This window comes from Sparus aurata, chromosome 19 (assembly GCF_900880675.1).
Source record: "Sparus aurata chromosome 19, fSpaAur1.1, whole genome shotgun sequence".
NCBI classification, from domain to species: domain Eukaryota; kingdom Metazoa; phylum Chordata; class Actinopteri; order Spariformes; family Sparidae; genus Sparus; species Sparus aurata.
The window spans coordinates 18787214-18807512 of record NC_044205.1 but is presented as its reverse complement, the minus strand read 5'-3'; the positions used below and the strand labels follow the sequence as shown (position 1 = coordinate 18807512).

The 20299-nt window shown below is 43.6% G+C and overlaps 2 protein-coding genes across 20 annotated transcripts in view; one reads left to right on the top strand and one right to left on the bottom strand.

Moving 5' to 3' along the window:
- Positions 1 to 12456, top strand: part of scrib (scribble planar cell polarity protein) — a 67104-nt gene extending 54648 nt beyond the window's left edge. For 4 of the 18 annotated variants that reach the window (XM_030398846.1, XM_030398831.1, XM_030398830.1 and 1 more), the window contains 17 exons: positions 36 to 107; positions 249 to 299; positions 777 to 830; positions 1398 to 1520; positions 2213 to 2323; positions 2701 to 2751; positions 3293 to 3424; positions 3809 to 3977; positions 4067 to 4286; positions 4362 to 4451; positions 4541 to 4723; positions 5724 to 5873; positions 6445 to 6584; positions 6713 to 6750; positions 7295 to 7369; positions 9273 to 9327; positions 10435 to 12456. In XM_030398846.1, the coding sequence (XP_030254706.1) occupies positions 36 to 107; positions 249 to 299; positions 777 to 830; positions 1398 to 1520; positions 2213 to 2323; positions 2701 to 2751; positions 3293 to 3424; positions 3809 to 3977; positions 4067 to 4286; positions 4362 to 4451; positions 4541 to 4723; positions 5724 to 5873; positions 6445 to 6584; positions 6713 to 6750; positions 7295 to 7369; positions 9273 to 9327; positions 10435 to 10571 (1851 nt within the window). In that variant the 3' untranslated portion in view covers positions 10572 to 12456. Of the gene's footprint in view, positions 1 to 35; positions 108 to 248; positions 300 to 776; positions 831 to 1397; positions 1521 to 2212; positions 2324 to 2700; positions 2752 to 3292; positions 3425 to 3808; positions 3978 to 4066; positions 4287 to 4361; positions 4452 to 4540; positions 4724 to 5723; positions 5924 to 6444; positions 6585 to 6712; positions 6751 to 7294; positions 7370 to 9272; positions 9328 to 9419; positions 9450 to 10434 lie in introns of those variants that run through there. The other 14 variants (XM_030398836.1, XM_030398839.1, XM_030398829.1 and 11 more) reach the window with 14 other exon arrangements.
- On the bottom strand, positions 7364 to 20146 carry kif9 (kinesin family member 9). Of its 2 annotated transcripts, XM_030398849.1 has the most exons (21): positions 19857 to 20146; positions 18856 to 19027; positions 18640 to 18746; positions 18312 to 18542; positions 18058 to 18141; positions 17849 to 17941; positions 16584 to 16731; positions 16412 to 16476; positions 16242 to 16319; positions 16050 to 16118; positions 15622 to 15726; positions 15467 to 15522; positions 15290 to 15377; positions 15082 to 15209; positions 14278 to 14448; positions 13953 to 14161; positions 13234 to 13413; positions 13051 to 13130; positions 12792 to 12872; positions 12591 to 12677; positions 7364 to 9334 (listed from the first exon to the last, which is right to left on the bottom strand). In XM_030398849.1, exons 1-20 carry the CDS (start codon positions 19950 to 19952, stop codon positions 12591 to 12593), a joined length of 2328 nt encoding a protein of 775 aa, XP_030254709.1. In that variant the 5' UTR covers positions 19953 to 20146; the 3' UTR covers positions 7364 to 9334. The 2 variants fall into 2 exon arrangements, with proteins under 2 accessions (XP_030254709.1, XP_030254708.1); XM_030398848.1 differs by lacking the exon at positions 7364 to 9334 and having other exon boundaries at positions 11044 to 12677.
- Between the last annotated feature and the right edge of the window lie 153 nt (positions 20147 to 20299).

Below are 20299 nucleotides of genomic sequence, written 5' to 3'. Positions count from 1 at the left end.
TGTTAAGTGTTTGTGTGTGGTCTTTGTTTTTCCAGGCGCCTTCCTCTGATTACACCAGGACGGAGAGCCCGATCAGGGAAGCTCCGTACTCTCCCACCATCCAACCGGTGAGCAGCACTAACACCCAGCGCTCCACTCATTGCTCTCCCACTGTCTTTTTTCTTCATTTTCTCCTTTTCCACCAGTCATTTCTACCACTATAGAAGCAGTATGTCACAGTTTGACCCTTTTGACCTCTTCACCCTTAGCCCAGCCTCCACTCTTCCAACAGCTCCTTGGCAGGCAGGGAAACCCGCTTCGTAAGTGGGTCTTGTGGCCCTCTGCTCTGGACTGGATTTATTTGTAGCACATGTGTCGACTGCTCTGAGCCCTCTCACTGTTAATAAAACATGACTAGTTCAGCTACCGTGTCTGCCGCAGTCGTACCGGTCTGAAAAGCATGTGACTGCTTCTCGGTGGCAGCTGATGACTGATGCTTTGCCTCGTGCAGACTGGATGTGCGTTCACTGGAAAGATAGATTTTTGACTGTTTGTTCTTAATGCCGCTACTGACCAGCTGTGGCTTCACATTCTCTAAAAATATAATTCCTCTTGTAAAACAACCCTCAAATGGAGATTATTAGGGTGGAGGTGAACCCTGGTGGTGTTGCAGTGTTTAATGTGTAATTATTTGGCATCATCCTAAAGAAGCTCCAGTGTTTAGAATTTAGTGACTGTGGTGCAGATTCATGCATTTTATTTCATTGTCATTGTATTATTTTACTTTTTTTTTGCAGGCAAACATTCATTACAGCTCCACTCCTACTGCCAAGGATGACACTTCATCATCAGTGAGTGTCTGTAGATCTTAAACAAAAAAAATCTCCTATTCTAGATTAGAGATGGACAGATCGCACTTTAGGTTTATTACAAACTAATATACTTAACAGTAGCAATGGCAGTAAAAAAACAATTTCTTGATTCGATTCATAAAATCCCAAGAGTGATCTATTAAAATAGGCTCTGTCTTCTCATGTAGATATGTTTAAAAATGAACACAGGTCAAACACAGGAGGATCTCTGTATAGCTAGTACGTGTTTATAGTTCATGTTAAAATTTATAACAAAAAGTTATGTCATAAAAAGAGAACATGTGCCAGAGTGATTAAATGTCCTAATAAAGAAAGAAAATATCTTTATGTTTTAGAATAATGTATCAAGATCCAAACATTTAACTTGTTTGAGAGTTAGAACCTCCAAAGCTCCTAATTCTATTGATTATGCTCCGATTCATATCCACCATTAGCTTCCATTAATTTTGAGTTGTCATTTCATCCTAAAATTTGGTGTGTCTGAATAAAAAGGACAAACTGACTTGACTGATCTCTTGTATGAAGTATCTTTTGTTTTCTCTCCAGACGCGACCAGGTGCCATCCAGCCAGTCGGGCGCGTGCGGCAGACTTCCTCCCCCGCCACCCCGGACGGCCACAGTCCGAACCCCTTCCAGCATGGCCCCTCCCCCTTCAACTCCCAGACCTCTGTAAGACCCCTCACCACCACATAGTGCTGTTTTCTATCCACTCTCAGCTGTGTGCCACCCACTCTGACTGCACAACCCCCAAAACACCCAGCTGGTGTCTCAAAGCAGTACAGCAGAGATGCAGATAATTGAGGCACGAGAATGATTTTTGTTTTCTGACGAGGCTAGAACCAAAGACAGGAAGACTTGACTGAAAGCACAGGGGAGTAGAGTCTGTGCTGGTGCTGCAGGAGGTTATCTGACTTTGAACTCCACCTGCAGACAAAGAATCCAGCCCTACTCCGAGCTCCTGAATCAGACGTAATTTCTCATAATTGCAGCTTTCTGAAATGTTCCGCTTATTTCTTCCTTTGGCAAGCAGCATAGCTGGATTGGTAAATAACAAAGAAGCTTGGATATCATCTCACGTCCTCCTGAGCTCATACAGACAAATCTGTCATGGCTTTGAACTTTCCGGGCCCTACTGTCCGTCTTTCTCTGGCATACTCCCCTCCTCTCTCACATGAAACCAGCCGCCATGCTGTTCACCTGTTCTCCTCCACAGTCTTCTTCAACTCTGCTGGTTTTTTTCATAGTCTGCCCTCTCCTCCATCTCTCTGTCCGTCTGTGTGTCTACCCCCCCTCGGCTCCTTCTACCATATGATCCTACCCCTCCGCCCTCCATGACCACCCCACCCCCTCCCCCCCTGCAGCCTCGTGCCCCCTCCCCCACCTCGCCCGACGAGTTCCCCATGAATGTCAAGCAGGCATACAAGGCGTTTGCCGCCGTGCCTCGCTCACTGGCAGTGCTGGAGCCGCCGCAGGTAGGCCGAGCTGCCCGGACTCCCCCGGGTCACAACGACACAAGCATGCTGTGCTGATTGGTTAGTCTCGCCCCGCCCCCTCCTGACTGCAGCAGGCTGACCTCTAAGGAGCCTGCGCCGTGTCGGGGGGGCCTGTGACGTGCTGTGACGTGTGGAATGCGTTCATCGTTGGTTTTTGTACTCCAGTGCCATCATCTGTCATACTGGTGTTGATCTTGATCCATTCGTCCATCAATGTGTGGCTCGTGTACTAATATTTATTACCCCCCTGTTTTCATATTGTACCCCAGCTGCAAATCCTGCCTGCTCTTTATCTGTCTTAATCCTCAGAGTGAGTTTATTGAACTTTAACACTAACACTCTGCTGTGCCCAATAGGACCTGTATGGTGTGAGGAACAATTTCCACCCAACGCAGCCATCTCCAGAGGTGAGCGAACATGCTGTCCTAAAGTTATCGGCACACAGCTGTCTGTTGTACCGTACTGGACCAAATATACGATGATACTTGTTTCTAGACATTGGAAAAAGTGGGGGTTGTGTTATATTCTAGTCCTAAACAGTGAAGTATTTAAAACATTAGAGATTCTTCTTGATTTATGACAGTACCAAGTTGTCTGTCGCCTTTATGTCCCGTCGGCTGGAGTTTCCGAAAGTTTGTGTAACATGTTTTACTGCAGTGGGGGAAATAATTTCTTGACGAGTAAAAAGAAAGCTTCTAAAGCTCCCAACTTCGTTACTGCAAAAACAGACTGGGAATCCAATCATGTGTTGAGCAGCACAAAATATCAATATGAGAGAAAATAATTGTTTTCTCAGATGTTCACAGATGATGGAAAAAAGGTGGAGGTGTCTTACAATCAGGCCAATACGGTGTTTATCAAGGACAAAATATCCAAGCATGTCTAGATATGCTCTAAAAAGAAATCCTGGCTGTAACCGTGTGGTGACAAACTCTGTGGCCTTTTCAGCCTGAGTTGATCAACGAGGTGTTTGATGATGACATAGATGGTAAGGCTCTGGCCGGCAAGCTCTCCCCCCGTCGGGAGTATTTGAACCTGGCAGCAGTGCCTCGCTTCTCCAGGCCGTCCATGGAGCTGCAGGTACCCACCGCCTCCGCCCACAACCGGACCAGCCCTGTTCTTTGCCTGGGCTGTGGTGTGCTTGGCTTGACCGGTGGCGGTGTCTCTGCTCCCACTGACTGGGAGACAGCCGTGCTACTTCTGTCAATAATGGGACTGCCAGTTAATTGATCTAAAATCGGCTAAATGGTGCAGGGTTCTGTTTGAATGGCCAATTTTCTTCTTTCTTCGCGGTCTGTCATACTTCTCTCCTCTAGCATCTTTTATGATATCCTCTGCTCTTTTGTCAAATGACTCTGCAAAAATGCAAACAACAACAAAAATCTACTCTAAGCATTAAACAATGGCCTTTATTGTGCTTCAGGAGCTTGTGATGACTTGTTGATTTCCGATATTTGTGTTCAGTTTCTGCAGAGCCCCTCTCCTAGTGGTAAGGCCAGCCCAGAGCAGCGCTCTTTCAGGGACAGACAGAAGTATTTTGAGATTGACGTGAAGCAGCAGACACCAGAAAAACCCAAACCTCGGGTGTCTCTTGTTGGAGAAGATGACCTCAAGAAAATGAGAGAGGAGGAAGGTTTGTTTTGTCGAGAGCATCTTTTGCTAATAACCTGTGAAAACATCAGTCAGCTTACCTGCCCTCTGAATTTGTTCATCTTGCACCAGAGAGGAAGTTTGAGCAGCGAGCGCGGGAGTATTTGTTGGATGAAGATGATGAGGATGATGAGGAGGACCTGGCCAAGCAGGTAGCACAGATGAAGGCCTCTGGCAAAGTGTTGCTGGACGGCGTGGAGTACAAGGTGGAGCCAGTATCCACCCCAACGCAGCACTGCTCCACCCCGCCAAGCTACAACGTCACACCACCCAGCTACTGTGGCAGCTCAGGGTAACAAGTTGGATATTATTATTATTGAAACTTCTTTTGTAATCCTTTAGCTAATTATCTAACGTGTGTGTGTAGGCCTTCCTCTGTTGATGGTAAAGGAGACTCTCAGAGGAATTCACTGGAGGACAGCTTCAGGCTGGAGCAGAGGCCTAACTCAATGACTGGGTAACTACATCATACACGTCATCATCGAACATCTCTGAGCTGTTGTTTTAGTCACTGTAGTCATCGCTGCTACTCGTGTGTCTCGTCAGTCTGATCCCAGTGTACCAAGCGGACTCATCGGCCCCCATCCGCACAGCCAAAGCAGAGCGCAGACATCAAGAGAGGCTTCGTATGCAGAGCCCCGAGCTGGCTGTGGCCCCTGACAAGGACCTGTCCCCTGCGGAGAAACGAGCTCTGGAGGCTGAGAAGAGAGCCATGTGGAGGGCAGCACGGTAAATATAGCACGCAACACATCCTGACGAGGAGGACAAACTAATTAGGTGTTTTTGTGCATTTTACTGTCCTTGTATCTCTAATACATTGATATTAACAGGGATAGGTCAAAGAAAAAACAAACCTGTTACCAATTGTATAAAATGAAATGAAGCAGTTTGAAATGAAGTATAATTTAGCAGTTTTGATAATAAATATCGTGTAACAATATGGTTCTGGTTAAAGTGAAAGTCACATACAGTATATATGACTAGTACTTGAGTAAACGTCTTTCTAATATTCAATGTAATCAAGTATGAAAGGTAAATTTCAGGCGTTATATGTACTTAAGTATCAAAAGTACAACAGCCAACAATAGATTATTTCAATTGTTGGCTGATAACTAGATTATTTGATTGTTTTTTGAAATGTCACACGTTTCAATAAATCAAGTTTAGTTGATTGAACCTTAACTGATTTTGTGAAATGGGGAAACCTGTACATAATCAGTTTGTTGCCCTGCTTTAAACCGTGCAAAGCACATGTGGGAGGTGAGGGCAAAAGTTTATTTTCTTTGAGCAGCACGTGACAGAAACATTGACTAGGCTGATAACACTGATAGAAGCACACCACCGGGGAAGAGTAATGAGGATCTGATAAACAGTTTATCACGCTGATCAATAACAGGGTTCAGTTTTTCACCCCGATGTTCCAAATATAGGCCAACAGGGTGAGAACACCATCCTGTGTGTGTGTGTGTGTGTGTGTGTGTGTGCGTGCGTGTGTGTGGTTAGTCTGTCTCCTCTTTTACTGTTCTCATGTCTAAAACTGGGATCTTGTTCAATATTCCTGGCTCTCCTAAATGTTTTATCTTCCATTCTTTGGTTTTCTTCTCTTTTTCTGTCTGTATGCCTTTCTTTCCTCCCTCACATTTCCCCTTCATCCTGGTGAACCCGTCATCCTATTCCCTCCTCCTCCTCCTCCTCTCTTTCACCCCCTCCCTGGCCTCACGGGGCCTAGGCCCTATGGCCTAGAGGAGGATGTTAAGCAGTATGAGCAGGACCTGGCTAAGAGGCTCTACCAGGCCCGAGTGAGGGCATCTCAGGGCACGCCCGAGGCCCCCCAGCCCCCCACCTCCTCTACCTCCTCCTCTGCAGCCTCCCAGCTCAGGTCTGCTCTTCGGCCCCAGCCACCAGGGCCAGACGCACGGCATCGTGAGGGTGTGCTGGGGTGCTTTGCCGTTGGGGTATTTTGCTAGAGGCCGAGTTGAGAAAGGTCCAAGCAAGCACTCGCAGCGACACTGTGACAGTGCTTCCACTGCCTTTCTACTGCTGTCTTGCTTCTGCACGTCTTTGCTGTTTCTAGCTTCCTCTCGTTCCCCCTTTCTCTATTCTCTGTCTTGTCTCCCCCCTCTCTGCAGCACTCTTTTTCATTTGCGCCTTGCTGTTCTCTTGATTTACATCCTATTTATTTGTACTAACAGTTTGCAAGCTATTTGTGAGTTGAGGGTAAGCCTACTAGCAGTAGGTTGTCCTTTTCCTGGAATGCCTCTTATTGTGCAATTAAATTAAAGCGGTTGTTTGTCACAGCAGACCAGGACAAGGATCACCCAAAATTAGTAGTGACGGGCACAACACCCACCTATCATGGTGTGTGCCTCTGTCAGTCTCTGTTTGCATTTATCTAAGTCTCTTCTTATTCCCCACCATCATTTATCTGATGCTGGTTCTCCCTCTTGTAGAATGAAGTCTCTGGAGCAGGATGCACTGAAAGCTCAGATGGTCATCGCCAAGTCTCGGGACGGGAAGAAACGCGGCACACTAGACCAGCTGACGGAGTCGCCCTCACCTGCCCCCACACCTTCGCCAACACCCGTGGAAGGTAGGAAGCTGCAGTCTGTCCTCTTTTGTGAAGCACTGTGTAACTTGTGTTATGACTTAAATTTACTTCTAAGAAAGTTAAATTGAAGTCCGGATCCCTTACGTCACATTTTCTGTTTTCTCTGATAGAGCTCAGTCCTCGAGGACTAACCTCTCCAGGCAGGCTGGTAAGACTAAACCTTTTTCCTTTTCCTTGATTCCCATTTTTTGGTTTTGCTGGCTTTTTCCACTGGCCTTCGTGTGAAGGGTTTACTGTATCCTTTGTACAGATTTGAAAAGCTTCAATCATCAAATATTTGAACAAGGCTGTAACACTGACTCTGCAGTTTTAATTAAAGGAGTATATCTGAGATAGGAAGCAACTGATATTGTTGGTTTACAAGCTGGAAAAGGGTAAAAAAGTTCACTTCCTTCAAACCACATTGGCATTAATCCACCATCTTGCTCATTATCACTCTAGCCAATCAGCCACAGCTGGCTGTTTGAATCACCCATTGGCCTCTATGCCTCCCATCCCTCCTTTTGCTATTCCCATCATCCCTTTCTCTCTTATTCCTTTTCCTCTTCTCTCCTTTGACATTTGCCTTCTCCACCCCTTTCTCCTCCTCTCTATACTTTGTCCCCACCCCTCTCCTCTTTCTCATTCACCTTGTTTTCCTCTTCTCCCTCCCCCCCTCGACCTCTGCTCATCCCTGTTTGCTATCCTTCTAGTCCCTGTCGTCAAAGAAGTTTGACTACCGACAGTTTGCTGCCATTCCTTCTTCCAAACCCGTATACGACATCCAGGTATTGGCTGCATGCTGAGTTCCCGGGGCCCCAGTCTCCTCCCCTCCCCCTGGCTTCCCCTGCTGCCTCTCCCCTCTAGTTTCTCTGTTGATTAAGAGGCATCAGTGCGACTCAAGTCTAGGTTTTCGCTCAGTCATTGATCAGCACTTCTGCTCTGCACTACAGTGGTGTGGCTCACTAACACTCACTTGCACAATGACAGCACTCTATATTAATGACACACCAAATCAGCCTTTGGTCTCCTGACATTCTGCCTCACCCTCCTTGGTCTCCCACTTAACACTCACAAATGTAAGAGCATCTGTAGCAGTAACCATTCACATCCATCCATCTCTAAGCTAACTAATCAACACAGACAATAACACTCAGCAGCTGCAGGCTGGTTTTTGATCCCACTAACCAGAATTGGTTCCGGGGGAAAATGGCCACAGACTCTGCATCTCATCCACTCTCACGTTCACTTCCATCAGCTCTCCTGTTCCACGCATGGGTCACATGTCAGGCAGAGGAGTAACATATCCTCCTCTGATGCTCTGCTTTTGAAACACTGGTTTCCTCCTGTGCTATCAGTAGGGTGGAAGTGTGGTGGAGCTTTGTAAAGGGAGTGGAAGCAGGGGAATCCTGGAGTGGTGCTGGAGTGAGCAGAGCTTGTCTGGAAGTTATCTTTTCTGTTTTTGGGTCAAGTATTTGTGGGTCGTCTGTGTCAGTCTTCGCTCCTTTGAGTGTGGGATCTCATGTGGTTTGGTTGTTGCACAGTGACCTCGGCTTGTTTGTATTCTCTCTTTGGTGAACGTAACGTAAGTGTTGTTTCTGCATAATGTTTCTGACTGACAAAAAAGGTGTGTTAGTGGTGTGTGTTTATGTCAGAAAGGTGACAATACGGGAGATTTAAGGGGGGGCGCTTCGATCTGTAAGTTGAAGGTCACATGGCAGCAAAAAACTATGGCACCAAATCACTGTTATCTGAATGTAATCAATGCAAACACTTAGAAATGTTGAGACAACTATTATGAGAGAAAAACTGCATCAAGACTTGTAGCAAGCCAGCTCTCTTTTAAATATGACCTTTTTAATGAATATTCATAAACATAACTCGTTAACGTTAAATTAACTTTTATTTATTTTCTTAAATTTCAGAATTCCTTTCAGATTCTCATCACCCCCAAAAAACTTTAACCAATATTTTTGAATGACTGGAGAAATACCAAATATATCGAGGAAAAGCTCATTTGACTAAATAATTAAGTTATTTCTTTGACAAAGTGAAAACGCCCCATTTCACTTTGTCAAAGAAATAACTTAATCCTGCATCTGTCCCTTCCCTATCCACATCTACACTAAAAGTTAATGAGTCGAAGAGATAACGTTGTCAACCCACAGTTAGCATGTCCAATAAAATAACACTGAAGTAGTTAATATGATTCTAGATTAGCTTGCCAACAGTGGTGCCTGCTTGGTCCCTTGAGAAATAGAATAAACAGCTTTAACAGCAAGGGGAAATATTATTGGAATCTTGCAGCATCAGCACAAAAGGACTACTCAACATGCTGCCTGATTTCCGTTGTGCATTGGTAACTCTTGTCGGTGTTGCCTTGTCTGCTGTCTCTTTGTGGATATGCCTACACTACACATCAAACCCCGGAACTGATGACCTAACTTAACATCCCTTTCCTTTAACATGCCAATCTCTCCTGGGGGAGTAGTCGAGTAGATGTACTGTGGCTTTAGTGGCTCTGACAGATTGGGAGCTTCAGTGCTGTCTGCTAAAGCGACAGTGAGCGGCTGGCACGTCTTCTCCCTCGCTGTCAGCTCCCCTGCTCACATGGTGAAGGCTTCCCCTGGGATACAGGCTACTGAGACACGCCTGCCCCGCTGTTACTGACTGTCTCCTTTTGTCTTCCAGTCCCCCGACACAGTCGATGACATGCAGTTCATCGACGATGGCTCCAGTAACCCAGGTGAGTACTAGAGATATTAAGTGTTTTAAATAGTATTAGAACAAGCGAGAAAAATGTATTACCTCAATTTCTTCTATTCCCCTTTGATTTAGGTGACTACCTGGGATAAGCGTCTCTTATTGGTAGGATCATGTGTGCATGTGTTTTTGGGTCTGTGTGTGATTGTATGTCTGAGTATTTATGTGTGAGGAGTGTGCGCTGGCTTTAATCCTAACTTGTGTAGGTTCAGGTGTTAAGATGGGGGTGTGTGTAGCTGGGTGTGCTTGGCCTGCTGCTGCCCACCAAACATGAAGCAGCAACTGATGTGGAGAACAAAGTGGAGGAGAGATTTGCCGTGTCAAAACTAATGACCTCTCACTAACCGTGATCCTGACTGCATGAATGTGTGTAGCGCTGATTTAAACTAATGATTACAGGGAGCTCTGAGTGATTCCATCATCATGTTGATTTCAGTATATTTACATGCAGACAAGAAACCAGGTTACACAGGTACTGGGAAATGTAGTTACATGCACTGCAGTGACATCAGAAATCATTCTCCACCTGACTTTATTTAGAGGCATGGATTACTGATTTTAACTCTAGAGCTGCATAACGGAGAGGCATTTGAAGTTAGTGCACAACTTTTCCCAGATTGTGTCTGAATTTGACAAATGGTCTGTCTGATGTCAATATGAAATATTTTATATTTGAAAGTAATTGTAAAAATTGCCTAGTTTTTCAGCAACTAAGCTGAACTAACCTAGTCAATGGTAATGGCAATGGAATCAGCTATTTGAAAGACCATACCCCGGTCATTGGAGTGCATGTAAACACATTTTTAATTCTCGAAGTAACTTTAATTTCATCAACTCTGAGTGAGTTTGAATACAGAGCTCATGGAAGTGGCTGGTTTAAAAACATGCAGTCACCGGCTGCTTCAGGTTTCCTGCTCAAACTTTTGGGTCCTGCTTGTTTCTAAGCTGTTCAATGTGGGGCTTCTGTTGCAAGGTTAAGGGATCCATCAGTCAACTGCTCCACAGATGCTGTTGCCAAGTGATTGTCAAGTAAAGCTTGGTCAACATGCTCCCTTGACTGAAGTTTTTCCCGTCTCTTTTTGTCGTCAAGGGCCCGCTGCGAGCCCTGAGGCCGAGGTAACCACCGCGCCGCCTGCCACCTCAGCCCTGGAGGAGATGGCTCTTTACAGCAACAAGCGCAAACTGAGGCAGGGTCGCCGCAGCCTGGAAACCGCCGTGCCCACGTAACACACCTCCCACCGAGAGAGGAAATCTGAAGACATGTTTAAATACACTGTGGAACACTGGTAACATGTGGGCGCATCCACGGGAGGTGCAGAGTCACTAAACACTACAGTGACAGTAGAGCCTGATTAACTCTACCATATATAACCACTGCAGAGACTACGATAGTCACCACACATACACACTCACTTATATCCTGCGTGCCAGTCTTGCCTATACAGTCTGTGGATGAGTTGGCAAGTCACTCAACAGTCCTTAAAGGGCGAGAAAGAGCTAGTGTGGGTAGATAGGATTGCTTCTTACAGACCATTCTTTTTTTGTTCCACACTCTGTTTACCTGGTAGAAGCTGATCGATTTTAAAAAAGGAGTGATAGAAGGTTTTAGTTGTTTTTTAAATTGTTTTCGCACCTCGGATGATTTTGCTGTTTGGAAAAAAAAAAAAAAAAAAAACATACTGGAAGAGAAAAGAAATGGGTTATAGCTATACTAACGATATTTTTTAGCCTTTCAGTGAATAGATTGTAAAATGTCAGGGCTTTCTTAAGCGGACAGGAGTGTATATATTAATCGAGGAGGGAACATCCTGCTACCTTCACAGTCACACATTGTGGAGAGCTTTTTTAAGAAAACCAATACATATCTTTCTCTTTTTTTGCACTGCCACTGATCAGCTTTTTACAACGTATATCTTTAGTAATTTATTGTTTTTATGCTTTTACTCAAATTGAAGGCCTTCTATTTTAACCTATACACTTCTTTTGGGCGTAAAGAACGTAAGCAATGCTTATATAACTTATCATTTAAAACATTTCAATGATAGCTACGGCTTCCCACTAATGAACTGCATATCACTTTATATCATTAAATCTACTTTACATACACTTGTGAATACCCCTGAAGCAAATCTACAAAGTACAGCTGTGTTACATTCCTCCTGCAGATGACATGACTACACTGGAGGCAGCAGCATTGAACTGGCAGTTTTACAGAAACTGTTTAGAACATCAGTTTGGCAACATGCATTTTTACCATCCCTTAATAATTAACGGTACTTAGCCTGCCCTGTTCAGGGTATTTGTTTTTTTTTATTTAACCAATGTGAATCATTCATTTCTATCCTTGAAATATCTGGAGTTGTTCCAGAGTGATGTGAAGGTAGCAGGTGTTTTTATTTTTCTGTCTATGGTTAATTTAAATCTGATGCCACTGAAAAAAATCATTTATTATTGTGTGAATAATGTACAAATAGTGAAAGCAAAGCAAACTTTGGGTTTGAAATTGAGCCAGTCTTGACGTAGACCCAAGTGAGTGTCTGATGTTTCTGGGTTCGGACAGGCTTGGTATCGGGGTGCTCTCTGCGTGTATATTGGTTTGTTAATGGGAGAGCTGACAGAGGCAGAACCGATTAGAAAACCCTTCTCAAGACATTGATCTCCTTCAGTTCACTGCTATACACACTGTCAGTTTATGTATCTGATGGGTATTTTCGCAGAATCACAGCATAGTAGCATTTGTGTTAATTTAATGTAGGGTCTTCTAATGATAGCTTTCCATGTTGCTCTCACTGACTGAAATTCAGTTTGTTTGATAACATTTGCAATGGCTGATATCTACTTTTTTTTTAAACTTGCAGTAGGTAAATCTTTTTTTTCAGATGGGTTTCACTACATTATTAATGCAGTGTTTCACGTTTTTTGTGTTTATTCTTCTGTCTCGAGTTCTCTTTGGGGGCTTTTACTTGCAAATAGGTTGGAGGGGAAAGGGTCAGAGGTCCTAGGGTCAAGGGTTAGAGCTCATACAAGACTGTAACTAGTGAATTTGTACAACCAAAGAAGTCTATTTTGTGGTTCAGGAATAATAAATTTTACTTTTCATTTAAGAAGCTGATTCACTGTGTTGTGTCTTCTGTGCTTGATCAATGTACACCACAAAGCACACATTACATGGAGAGAAATTACATTTCATCACATGTAGCGCAAGTGAACGCTGTAGATCACTTTTAACTTGCACATTAAACTCACTTAACTAACAGGTGGGATTGGAGGAAATCTTCTCTGTCCAGGCGAGTTTCTCTGCACTGGAGTGAAGCCCAGCGCCCTGCTGTCTCTCTGTAGGGACAAAATCAAAAAGTTTAATTTTTGACAGATTGATGTTAATTCTAAGACGTTTGACAACCTTTACTTGAAACAAGTAGTAGATGCGAAACAGGATGGGACACTTGCCCTTTTCATCGTTCTGTAGCGGGCATTGTAGAAGGACTCCGAGCTGGGGTTATCAGGAAGAAGCCGTCCCTCCAAACACTCCTGAGTGCAGCAGGGAAGCAGATGATACCTCATCACCATAAATTAGTCACAGCTCCTCCAACACATGTCAAATTATAATAACTTCCTCTCCATCGCCTGCAGCTGAGTGGGACTAGGAAGAAAATATATAACTGCACCTGTTCTTTCTTTTTTTTTTGTGTGAAGGTTTTTTACTCACTTGTCTGAGGCTCTTCTTCATAGTTACATCCAGCTCCTCCTCAGGTACCAGGAAAGACTTCTTATACCAGATTTCAAATTCTGGAACACACATGAGATATTGACTATTTATCTGAGCTCTCTATGCACTGTTAACGCTATGAACGCTCTAAGCTGTGTCAGGGAAGATGTTTGGAGAACTGACCAGAGAGCAGGCGCACCCGGCACTGATCCACAAGGTGTTGACAGTAGTTGACCTCTGCCTTGATGTCACGCAGCACCTCGTACCTCTGCCGGTACAGAGCCTTCAGGTCTCTGAGCCGCATCAGTAGAGAGGCATCCGGCTCCTGCAGCAGTGGCTCCCCCTCCATAACCAAATACTGACCTTCATACAAAAACACACAAAGAAATACAGAATATGAACCTTAAATCTCAGAACTTTAAGCAGGACTACCAATTCAAACCAGATCTGAATGTTAAAACTCAAAAAGCTTTAAAAACATTATAGTCAAGGCTTTTAAATGCATGTTACTTTTGGTTTAACCACAAATGACTTGGTGCATGGAGGGTAATTCATGACCTCGGGAACATTACGTGTGAAAATGTCATTTAAACGTCTACCTCTAGCTTTTTCTGAGCTTTCAGCTTCTTGTCCCATGACGGCAAATGGTTGCCTAATTTTCCACACAAGCTCCACTGAACAAGACTGTGAGATGTAGTTGAAATTGAATGGTAGAAAGTGCCTCAGCACCAGTCTTGGATGCCATGTTAAAGCAATTGAACCAGTGCCCACTGAAGCTGTTTCCCCTACCAGTTGATATTCTACTTGTTTAGATGAAATACGTTCAAGTAAACACATTAGGAAAGACTAGGTTCAATCTCATGTGAACTCTAGGAACATTAAGTACTTTCTTGATAGAATACCTTGGTCTCCTCTCAGCTCCCTGTGCTGCTGTATGACGGTCGCGGTGCAGTCGATGTCTCTCTTGACAGCGTTGACCTCCTCAGTGAGCTGTCGAAGAAGATTGCGGCGTTCCAGCAGCACGGCTTTGTTCTCCTTAAGGATGCTGTTGATCTTACTGCCTTGTCCCAGTTTAAACTCCTCAAAGGCCTCTTCTTTGGGTGGAGGAGAGCTGGGCAGAGATGGCAAATTTTTCAGAGAAAAGGGTAAAAATAAAAAATAAAAAACAGGAAGCACATTTAACAAATAGGACTACAGCATGTAGAAAAGACTAAATTCACATCCTACTCAGGGTGGAGTGGTGCATTTCCAGGCAGTTGTGATTCTTGTGTGTCCTGGCTCTCAGTGTCTGCTTCGGGTTCCTTCTCAGGCGCCTGGACACAACTCAGCTTTGATCTGGAGGCACTCTCCAAACGCTTCCTGGACACAGGACTCCCATCTCCCTGCCTCTTATTTTGGCTGGAAAATCACATTGAAGGTGCCATTAGGAAAACCAAATGGTTCATCAGTTTTGATACTTACAAAAACTTTCATATGTGATGATTCTCAGGCCAGTGCTGAATTATAGAGACCACGTTTTTCAATGATTTCTAAACAAATTAATGGCCATTTATCCATGACAGATACATCTGAGATACAAAATGCAAGTTGCATTGGATCTAAAACAAGTGTTGATATAAATCGTGTGTGTTCAGATTTGACTGATTTCTGACTAGGGAAAGATATTTTTGATGGCAATTGCAACAATAGGGGGCTATAGGTTTAACATACCCTAACTGCCTCCATAAGCTGTGTCTACATTGCTGCTGATGCTCCAGCTGTTGACCATGTTGGTGGGTGGGACAAATCAATATGCTGAACAACAATAACTAACTTCCTGTTGTTTTAGAACACGAGCTTGTGCGCGTTCATCCGCCTCACACAGTCTCTATGCTTCACAAATGCCCTGGTCTACTGTATCCCAGAGTGGTCTAGAGGGATTTCAGCCAAGCTGTAAACTTCTGCCAAAACTGACTCATTTGTGTTGTTATGAGAACTGTCACATTTGAAAACAGTATCAGTATATCAACACAGTTTACTGGCTTCATTCACTTCTGTTTTTCCCGACACTTCTTAGTTTTGGCTTTAGTCGAACTTGGGCGTTGGGCACTTTTCGTTGACTGGGGCGCCTCGAAGCGGCCAGCCTCCACATCCTCACTGATGTCTTTAGTATTACACTCCTAAAGAGACAAAGAACACAATGAATCGCAGCTGCTAGTTTCCATTAGGTTCCTAAACAGTGAATCAAATATTGACTGACCTTCACATCAGCTGTGTCAGCACTTTGGTCTTTTACCACCAAGTTGTGCGTCTGGCACAGCTGAGCCTTCACCCTCTGCTCCTGTTCCCTGCTCACGCACACACATGCATAAACATGCTGAATCACTCCCCATGAACAAATCTGAGTTGCAGATTTAAAAAGATAGACACTACTCACTGCACAGCAAGCTTGAACTGGGCAAACACTGCTTGGATCTGCCTGACACTTATGATCTGTAATTAGATGTCACGCAGAGACAAATTAAAAGCCTTCAAATGACAGTTTTTGTGTTGCAGCGGAGGCATTTATAGCTGTGTTCTTTGTGTTCTCACATTGATTTCCTCCAGGCTTCCTTCCAGGTACCTCTGAACCTGGCTGTGTATCTCAGCCTGCTGCGCTTCAGACAACGGCTTATATGTGCTCTCCAGCCTATTCACCTGGCGTGAAGTATGAATGATTTAAATTGTAATATGAACCAGCTGAAATGTGTGAAAGTGAAACCTGAAAAAGCAATAGCTGGTACTGAAGAATGAGAAGAACTGAGAATTTTACACTTAACAACAAGAGGAATTACGGTATTTTCCATTTTTTATGAATGAAAAATGTATGAGTGAAAAATGTGTGACTTTTGTGCTGATCTGTTAGCTTAAACAGTAAACAAGGACAATAAAGTAACACACTATCATGAATCGTCTCACAAGGACAATAAAGTAACACACTATCATGAATCGTCTCACATGTCCTTGTTAGCTATACTCACCAATGTGTTGCTGATGGACAGCTCCTCTTTCAACTTCTGTACCTCCTTCTCAAGTTTCTTGATCTGAGCCTGATCACAACAGCTTATTTCATAAGTACAACACAATGCAGACTGCAAAGTCAGTGCATATTTTTACCCTCCCATACTAGTTTTTAGGGTCATATAATGTGGTGTAATATTGTGTGAACTCACAGCTGGATCCGTGTGTTCATTAACAACAGGGTCGGTCCGGACACACTTCATTCTGCCCGCAAAACGCAGAGTAGAGAGCTGCCAAGAATGATAGTTGAGAGCTGAAGTGACACAATGTACAGTGACAAAGAAGCTGCTTTCTGTTTCATATCATATATTCCACTCCTTACTGTTTCTTCTATCTGTGCAGCCTCACCGCAGATGTTGGCCACAAGCACAGTGTTGCAGTTTCCTCCTACAGGAACAGACAAACGCATTTTCATTTACAAGTAATACTTCACAGCTGGACTTGGACAACCAAATGCTAGCAGCATTGTCAAAAACCAGACCTGGCACTCTCACCCAGTGAGTCTTTTAGCGCATGTGTGAGTTTACTCTGTCTGAAGGGAACGTGTTCTCTGCGATGGTCACCCAGGGCCAGGATAGCCTGCTCCAAGAACGACAAGGACCTGTTGATGTAGACAGCTTCCTTTAACATCTGACCCTCTGACTGGAAAAACAGGAAGTGACATGAAATGGGAAAAAGGTTAAGTGATGTGAAAAATTTGACAGAAATATGGTATTCTTGTATGTGGGGTCAAAACATTCAAAAGAACTTGAAATATAAGCTACGAAACTACAAATGCTGACCTTTACATTACATCACGCTGCTTGTGTCTCAGCCAGAAAGCTGCACTTAAACACACTGTAAAAACTACAACAGACAGCCAACCAGCTTGTACACTTTGTTGAAATGGTTGAAAGGGAATAACTATCCATACCACCGGTAGTGGTGGTTTTTTATTCATCATTCACAAGGAAATCAGAAGTTACGATAAAGCAGTGTTTGCCCATCATTTTCGCACAATTCTCGATAATATAGCTGATACTAATCAAAAACATAATGACAATTTAAAAAACTGAACTAAATGAAGTCAAGGACACTACAGCAACAGGCTTTTCTGTTTCCCTTCTTGTGCACTGATTTGCTTAACTGAACAGCCAATCAGTGTGATTTCTCTCAGTGACGGTCTCCACCCGGATTCATTTGCTGTGTCTCAATTCAGGGTCTGCATCCTTTGACGGACCCGGCCTATGCTTTCTTCAAAGGCAAGGAGAGACTTTGTTAAAGGGGACGGTCTAGCCTAGTTTTTTACTGGTTGCTTCACCAGATGTTTTACCCTTGCGTCATGATTTCTTGCGAAAGTGACAATCTACGCCACGTGATGTCGCCATTTTCTCTCTTTCTTTCTTCTTTTTCAGGCGCGCAAAGAATCTTGGGATATCTGAGGCCATGAAGGATAGTAGCGGTGCGTCCCCCAAAAAGAGGGAAAAGAAGACGCATTTGTGGGCTGCATTTGGAGGAGCCTTTCGATTGGGATAACCTTCACGCGGAGTAGTGACGTAATTGTCCTTCAAAAGCGGCATCCGAAGGATGCAGACCCTGAATTGAGACACTGCAAATGTGCTCTCTTTGCTGAAAGGTGCCAATAAGGGCGAATTGTGCCGACGTGCAGGACACACCGCAAAAACTAGAGCCACAGACGCTCACCAATGGCCCTAAAACTGGTATGTCAGGGCTCTTATGTGTTTCACAGCCAGTAAAGTTAGACATTCCCCAAACTCACCCCAGTCTTTCCCAACCTCTCTGACCCAGCAAGATCCACCAGATTCAGCTTGGAGGTGACATACTTGGCGTTCGTCAGAGTCCGTGAACGAGCCTGTGAATGATAAAGACATTTTGTTCTATTTCAAATCTTATGCAGGAAAAGGCATGTTTGAGTACTGAGACCAGAGTAAACAATATATCAAGCCATAAATGTGGTTGGAATCATACCTCAATATGCACAGTGAAGATACAGTGGGACCTGGAGGAGTTCCTGTTTAAGGCATGAGATCCAATAATGCGATTCATCTCACCCTAAATGTGACGAAAGAAACAGCTTCAACTTTTAATTTATTCATCCATAAAGTTGTGGAAATAACACAGCTCTTGGGCTAGTTAACCAATGATTACAGATCATAAAAATGAAATGACTGTTTTTTCAAGTTAGACAGTTTTTTGGGGGGGTCTAAGTTTCAGCCACACACCTCAAACAGCAGATTGAGAGCCTCCTCCTCGCTGTGGACAGGATGGAGAGACAGACCTCTGACGAACACACCTCTGCCCGGCTCCTCCATCACCAACATACCATGAGGAGATGGCCGTGGCGAGCCCTGCAGCGATGACAGCAGGTCCACCAGGGTCTCATTGTAGATCTCCAGGTAGGACAGGTACACATTGAAGGCATGCTCGGTCCTTATCTCCACCTCCTGAAACACCTGAATACCGTTTTGGAGATTAAAAAAACCCCATATTTACTATGTACTATGGAGCACTTTCAAAAAGGTAAAAATATTCACATATGGAGCGAGTTACCTCCTGAAGAGCCCGAGGAATGATGCCTCTCTGTTTGTATGACTCTGTGGATCCAGTCATGGTATAGGTCTTTCCTGCCCCTGTCTGCCCAAAACACATCACAGTGCCTGAAAAATACACAACAGAAGACTTATTATGGGACTGAAAATCTACCAACATACTATACTATCATACTTTACACACTATACAATGTTTCATGTAGATAAACAAATCTACCATTATAACCGTCCAGTGCTCCCAGTACCACCCATCGGCACACTCGAGTGTAAAACTCCTCCTGAGACACATCCCGCAAGACGCCTTCCAGCTGGAAGGACCAGGAGCTCACATGACTTTTTCTGGTGTCGAGAGGCTTCCTGGAGTTTTTTCTGTGATGGACGTTCACTGTCTGAAGGACAAGAAATCAAACTTTTTGACTGTACACCATCATTAAAATTATATCACAAAGTGTTTGCAGTTGTTGAAGCTGTGCTCAAATTTCTGAAATGTGATGCAGTTTGTATTAGACAGCTGACACACTGCCTACACTCTCATTTATGTGGATAAACTCAGTTGAATTTGGAGAAAAGTTTGTATTGACAGGTAAAGCTAGCAAAGATATAAATATCTAATCAAGCAACTGATTCAATGCCACCAACAACGCTATCTGACTGGTTATACGTCACATATATTTCTGAATGTGCAAGGTAATAAGAAACTACGTCCCAGAAAATGGAAATACTCAAGTAAAGTACCTCAAAATTGTTTTATTTATATATTGGTGTCCTTGATTCCATATAATCGGAAAGTGTTGGATGTGAAATGACAGAGCTCGAGGTAACTGTTGTGTATGTGCTAACTAAACGGCTAATTAGGCTATAGCTTAGCCTAATTACCTTTAATGTTTGTCATATGAAAGGGTTGGTCCCACTTTAAACCAGATAACAGTCTAAAAATCGTAACACTAGTTTTCAGACTTCAAGTTAACTCTTTGGACTTGTTAATTACCAGTCTAGCTACTAGACCTGTAACAGTTAGTTAGACTAACGTTACCAGTTTAGCTTCAATTTTAGCCTCAACCAAACACATTGAAACTGTCACTCCGTCTCTAAACTCATTCTTAACGTCGCCTGTAAGTTACCCAGATATTTATTTTTGGCTAGTTTACTATGGCTTGTTTCTATTGTAAAATTAGCTGGCGGTTAACTCTTAGTAAAAACGTAGATAGCCTGAGTCACCTGTCCGTCTGGAAGACACTGAATAAGGTCCTGAGCGAAGTTTGCCGTTGGCCTGATCCGGACAAACACTCCGACCTCACCGCTGTGAGCCTTCATACCGCCTCCTTCATTAACACGACGACAGCACCAAGCTCAACTCAACAGACTGAAAATGAATAATTAACTAAATCCGCCTTAACTAAACGAAGGTGTTTTTTTTACACAAGTGCTCATTTCAGCTCTTTTGATCAGCTCCTGTCAGTCTACTCTATTCACCTTCTGTGGTTTCTGCACTCGGTGCTATGGCAACGAATGCGCGCGCAGTAAGGCAGGGTGACAAAGCGCGTGCCCGCTTTGTGCCCGCAGGCTACCTTAAAAATAAATAGATAATTAGAAAAAAAAAAAAAAAAAAAAAAAAATAAATATATATATATATATATATATATATATATATATATATATAT

Excerpts from the sequence above, each read along its gene's own strand:
- kif9 (XM_030398849.1), bottom strand. The coding sequence starts at position 19,952 with ATGAAGGCTCACAGCGGTGAGGTCGGAGTGTTTGTCCGGATCAGGCCA. Across the intron at positions 19,028-19,856 it reads AGTGTCTTCCAGACGGACAG|ACAGTGAACGTCCATCACAG; the intron begins GTGACTCAGGCT and ends CTTGTCCTTCAG. Across the intron at positions 15,523-15,621 it reads GAAGCCTGGAGGAAATCAAT|ATCATAAGTGTCAGGCAGAT; the intron begins GTGAGAACACAA and ends ATCTAATTACAG.